Source organism: Mytilus edulis, chromosome 10, assembly GCF_963676685.1.
Source record: "Mytilus edulis chromosome 10, xbMytEdul2.2, whole genome shotgun sequence".
NCBI lineage: Eukaryota > Metazoa > Mollusca > Bivalvia > Mytilida > Mytilidae > Mytilus > Mytilus edulis.
This window is the reverse complement of record NC_092353.1, coordinates 71,747,004-71,753,003: the sequence shown is the minus strand read 5'-3', so window position 1 is coordinate 71,753,003 and position 6,000 is coordinate 71,747,004. Positions and strand designations below refer to the sequence as shown.

General features: G+C 35.5%; 1 protein-coding gene across 1 annotated transcript; it reads left to right on the top strand.

The window, feature by feature from the left end:
* The first annotated feature begins 1,069 nt into the window (after positions 1 to 1,069).
* On the top strand, positions 1,070 to 3,096 carry LOC139491823 (uncharacterized). Its single transcript, XM_071279694.1, has one exon. The coding sequence runs from the start codon at positions 1,246 to 1,248 to the stop codon at positions 2,809 to 2,811; it is 1,566 nt and encodes a 521-aa protein (XP_071135795.1). The 5' UTR covers positions 1,070 to 1,245; the 3' UTR covers positions 2,812 to 3,096.
* Positions 3,097 to 6,000: the final 2,904 nt, after the last annotated feature.

Here is a 6,000-nt window from a genome sequence, read left to right as displayed (position 1 = left end):
TTTCTTTTTTATTGCTTGTACACCTTTCAACGACAGTGTCAAGCAACCCTCCTATGTCTTCCACACTTTTTTCAATAAGTGAATTTCTTTTGACTAAATTTGATATCGATGTTTCAATTTCGGTGATTTTGTTGCACATTTGACTAAGCGAGTGACTCATTTCATCTATCTTGGAGAGCTTATCCTCTAATTTCTGTTGCCGCACATCTATCTTTTCAAGGATCCTTAAGATTTTATTCATATTTGAATCATTATCGGATTGTTCCATTGCTTTCTTACTTTCCTCGATCAGCAATTTTGTGTTCAGAGCCATGTTGTATATTTGAGGAGGTTAAACAATTACAAAGAAATAAATCATAGACAACACAATATTTGAAAAACAGAATAATTTTTGGCAATAGGGAAAAAAAAAATTTTTTTTTTTTAGAACCAGTATTTTAATAGCACAAATCGAAGAACAGTTACAATAATATGTTTATGTAGATCAGCCTATGAACAGCACACAAAGACTGCAGGAAATGGTTCTTCTTTGTGAACAGCACCAGAGACTGGAACAAGCTTCCCCCAGAGATTGTAACAGCACAGTCATTAGAGACTTTCAGATCTCAAATGATCAACCTCACAAACTAAAGATGAACCACAGACACTTGTCTCAAAAAAACAAATCCTATATACCTTTATAATATAAGTAAAATATCTTCGAACTTTAATTCTATTCAGTAATTTATGTGGGGGTCTGGAATGGGTCTTGTTTTAAAATTTATTTCACCAACATATTTAAATGGGTTTTAAAAGATTGCAATATATGAGGTGTTGCTGGGATCATTACAAAACAGATGATAATAGGTAAAAAAAAAAAAGAATGAAGAAAACTATAACAAAAATTAATAGAAAATAATTGCTAAAATGTAAAGAGTTGAGAATAATTGGAGAAAATTATCAAGAAATTTTAAAACAAGACATACACAACTAAAGGATACAGAAATTATAAGACTGTGCAATCCAGACCCCCACATATCTATATATGATCGTCATATGACACCGACCTTGGATTTTAAACACCACATGTCCTAACTTCTACCCGATACTAAGTTACAGTAATAGGAAGTAAAATAGTCAGAAATATTGAATTTTATACCAGAATGGCGTTTTCTCAGTCTATTAAACGAGAACAAGCTCCTCGCTGCTACGTGTAATTTATGTGAAGAAGAAACTAAAATTATATGGAAATGTGTAAATTGCGACATGTTGATGTGTACGAAATGCAAAGAAAAAATTCATGTAAAGTTCAAATTTGCTAAAGATCATCAAGTCATAGATATCAAGGATGTCGGGGTTCATATTAAAACTCTAGATTTTAGCAATTTAAAATGTTCTGAACACACAGGACAGTCTGCCGTTATGTTTTGTACAACGTGCGATATGTTAGTTTGCACGTCGTGCATTTCTAAAATCCACAATGGCCATGGATTTGTAGAAATAAGCGAGGGTTACAACATTAAACTGGAAACAATAAAAACTGAAACAACAAAAGCAAAAGAAAAAATTAAGGATCTGACGAAAGAAAAAGGAACAATAAGTCCGGTTGATACGAAAGACAGTAAACAATACAAAGATTTGATACTTAAAATGGAGGCTCATAATATTGAAATTAAAAAATCAGCTGACAAATATACAGAAGAATTAAAAAGTGAATTAAAAAAAAAATGGTATGAATTTCAGGTGGGAAAAGCCACAAGGAAAATCGAGAGAGTCCAAGATAGCTTAAATCAAATCATTTTAAATGCCGAAGCTCTCATTCAATCTAAGGAAGCCGAAAAAGTATTTATCGAGTATAAAAAGCTGTCAACGGCAGTCAGTATAGATGATATCGATCCCGGTACCATATCATTTCTCCCGGGACAAATATCACCGTATAACGTGGGATCGTTACAAGTTGTGTCTAATGCCGTCAATGTACATATCGTTAAACAATTCCAAACTGATATTTCTAAAGTAGGTTATCTATCGTTATGTGCCGACAATTCTCTGTGGATAAGTGATCAAGACGTGATACAGAAAGTAAAACCAGTAGAACATAAACTGACAGTAGAAACAGCATTTAACATTGAAGTCTATGGAATGGCGGTTAATCCGACTGGTGACCTACTTCTGTCATCGGGTGGATCAGTACTGAAACAAATCAGTGGTACAACAGGAAAACTTACTGATTCTATTTATAATGTGGACCCATTAGCTTATTCTGCCGTACATGTGACCAAAGATGATAAAGTCATAGTAGGAGTTAAGAGCGTAGGGAAACCATTCCCGGTAACGGGCAGACGGGCTATCTTTGTGATGAATCAGAAAGGAGAACATGAAACTATCCATGAACATAACAAAAACAACATCCGGATATTTGCATGTGTGAAGAGTATCACCAGTACAGATAACGGGAATATATGTGTAGTTGATAAGTTATCTGAGGATGGTAGAGGTAGAGTTGTGGTGCTAAATAGGGACGGAGATATCCTACAGATCTACATCGGTTATCAGGAGGTCAATAATGCGGACAATCCGTTCAAACCTGTGGGCATTGTTACTACACCGTCTGACAATATTATTGTGGCAGAATTAAACGTTTACATATTTCATATACTGAATAACTGTGGTCATTTGATCACGCATATTAACATGGGTGACATAGGAATATCAAAGTCATATTCCCTTTGCTTCACAAGAACCACGGGACAATTGTATATCGGTTGTACCACAGGAGTAGGAAGTTCAGAGAAAGCAAAGTTATACGAAGTGAATATTTCTGGTTGTTGAACAAACAATTTAACAGATGAATATTAAATTAACTTTTATTTTGTTTGAATTTTATTGTTATCATTAAACTTGAATTATTTTTAATTTTATTCGTCTATTCATTGTTTTTATTCAACTTTACATGTGTTCTGAAAAAAAAGATGTCAATATACAGACAGTGAATTAAATGTGTTTTAGGAGCATTTTATTTAATCGGAATTTTAAACAGTAAATAATTTGTTTCGTTGGCCCATAAAGTCGTCACAAGAGAATTGTAGATATTTGAATTGAAATAAAAGTATATTTTGATTATACCTTTGCTACTACTTACATATACTATTATATTTGTAATTCATGTTTTAATTTTTTGGAAAGTATTACAGTCAAATCACATTGTTGTTAGTACTTATTGAGAGGAACTCAAGCACCCGGAGGAGTCCTTCAGTTGGCCATTGTATACTAGTTTAGTGATAATGGACGTCATACTTAACTTCGAATTATACACAATTAAGAAACTAAAATTAAAAATCAAACATAAAACTAACAAAGGTCAGAGGCTCCTGACTTGCAACAGGCTCAAAAATGCGGCGGAGTTAAACATGTGTTTTGAGATTTCAACCCTCCTCCTATACCTCTAGCCAATGTACAAAAAAACAAACACACAACAATAAGCACAGTAGAGACGTTAGAATAGGTAACAAAACAAAACTAAACAAAATGACAATAAAACATAAATTAACAAAGGACTACTAGCAGTTTCTGACATGCCATCTCTAGAACTCAATTAAACTGATTCAATCCCTTCCGTTCGGGGTTAAGTATTATACAATCATAAAATACATAAGAACATAACCGATGTCATGCATGGAATGCCGTTTTTATTTTCTCTTCTTTTTTTATTTGCCATAGTTTTGTCTCACCCTTGATTTCCTATGGATTTTACCCCTCCTGTATCTTCCCCACGCCCAGTCAACATATCTTACTAGATTGCATATATAAGACGGCGCAAAGTAAACATCAATCAATCATCATATCTTAGATATTTTCTCCTCTTGAACATAATGCAACCAACCATTTATATTATTATAATTGTGACCATTTGCGCTTCAGCAATTGTTCACTCGCCCCGACGAAGTCAAGAAGGAAGACTACGTGTGCTATTTCCGGTGGTTGTGGCGTCAATTGATTACTAATATTAGTTCGTGTGATTATGTCAGTTGCACGAGAACCACTAGAGCTTGGTCAGTGATATTTGCAGTTGTATTAGTATTGTCCGATCTCATTTCAATAAAGATTATTTGGCCACAACCTCTCATTCATGGCATATTGACTAAAAAAATCATAGTTTACATGTGAATGGTTGGTTGGTTGATAAATATATGCATAACAACAATTTGATGAAACGTTCGTCATATCAATGTGTTGGTCAACCGGTTTGAATGGTTGATAGGTAGGTTGATCAGTTGATTAATTGGCTGATAACTTGCTTAATGTCAAGTTTAACAAATTCTTTGTATATTGATATTTTTTTAAGAAAAAAACCGTTCACACTTATTCCGGCACTGAATATACATGTATAACTTCAAGCGCTGAAGATGTCGAGGACAGCGCTGAAGATGTCGAGGACAGCGCTATTTAAGATGGCAAAATACATCATCGCTAGAGATGTAAAGTTCAGCGTTGTACATCTTAAGTTCACGTGCTGTAGATGTAAAGTTCAGCGATGTAGATATGAAGTAAAGTGTCGGAGATTTAAATTCAAGCACTAGAAATGCAAAGTCAAGCGCTAGAGATGCAAAGTCCGGTGCTGGACATCTAGAATAAAGTACTGGATCAAGATCTAACGTACAAAACAGCAGATGTAAAGTCTAGCACTTGATATGTAAATTCCCACGCTGTAAATATAGAGTCATCAACCGCTGTACACAGTGCTGGGCTGGAAATGCAATGTACAGCGCTGCCCCTACGGTAAATGTACATTTGGCGCCGAAGAGTTTTAGTCCATCAAAGGTGATGCAAAGTCCAGCGTTGGAGATCTAAAGAACACCACTGTAGGCGTAAAGTCTACCGATTTAGATATGAAGTAAAGCACAGATGATGCAAGTCAAGCGCTGGCGATGCAAGCTCTTCGCAAAATATATTAAGTTTAGTGCTGTACATGTAAAGTATAGCGCTGTAGATGTAAAGTCATGCATGTGCTGTAGACATAAAGTCTACCCCTGGTGATGTAAGGTCTAGCTCTGAAGATGTAGTGAAGTGATGGAGGTGCAGTCTAAGTCCGCCGCTGTAGATATACATTCCAGCTCTGTAAATGTAAAGTGTATAGGAAGTCAAGACCTGACGATTTAAAATCCATCAGTTGAGATGTAGAATCACGCATTTGAAAGGGATAGAAAGATAAAGTTCGGCGTTTTAGAGTCAAGCTCTGTAGTTGTAATGTCTAGCTCTATAGATATGGGGTATAGTGTCGAAGATTTAAAGTAAAGCGCTCGAGATACAAATTCAGGAGCTGGATATTTAGAATAAAGCTCTGGATCGAGATTTAACGTACAGCACTGTAGATGTAGAGTCTAGCATTGGATATGTAAAGTCCCACTCTGTATACGTAGATATAGAGTCTTTTCAGAGACCTTTTCAACGGAATTTTATAATTTGTTCTTATATCGTACCTTTACACCACTGTCCCAGGTTAGGAGGAGGGTTTTGATCTCGATGCCATCTTTTACCCTGCCACATTCTGTATGTATGTGCCTGTCCCAAGTCAGCAGCCTATAATTCAATGGTTGTCGTATGTTGATGTGTATGTGCATGTCCTAAATCAGGAGCCTGTAATTCAGTGGTTGTTGTTTGTTGATGTACAATTACATATCTGTTTTTCATTTATTTGATTGTTCATAAATTAGGCCGTTAGTTATCTCGTTTTGTTTTAAATTAGTCAAATCGGGGCCTTATATAGCCGACTATTTGAAATGGGCTTCGCTAATTGTTCAAGGCCGTCTGGTGACGATTAGTTGTTTATTTCTGTGTCATTTGGTTTCTAGTGAAGAGTTGTCTCATTGGCAATCGTACCATATCTTCTTTTTTTTATATCATCAACCGCCGTAGAATTAGATTCAAGTGTTGGGCTGGAGATGCGAGGTTCACCACTGTAGATTAAAATCCAGTGCAGTATACGTAAATGTTAGCGCTGTAGATGTAGAGCATAGCGCT

Bases quoted from the DNA above. Each gene is read 5' to 3' on its own strand.
- LOC139491823 (XM_071279694.1), top strand. From the start codon at position 1,246: ATGTTGATGTGTACGAAATGCAAAGAAAAAATTCATGTAAAGTTCAAA.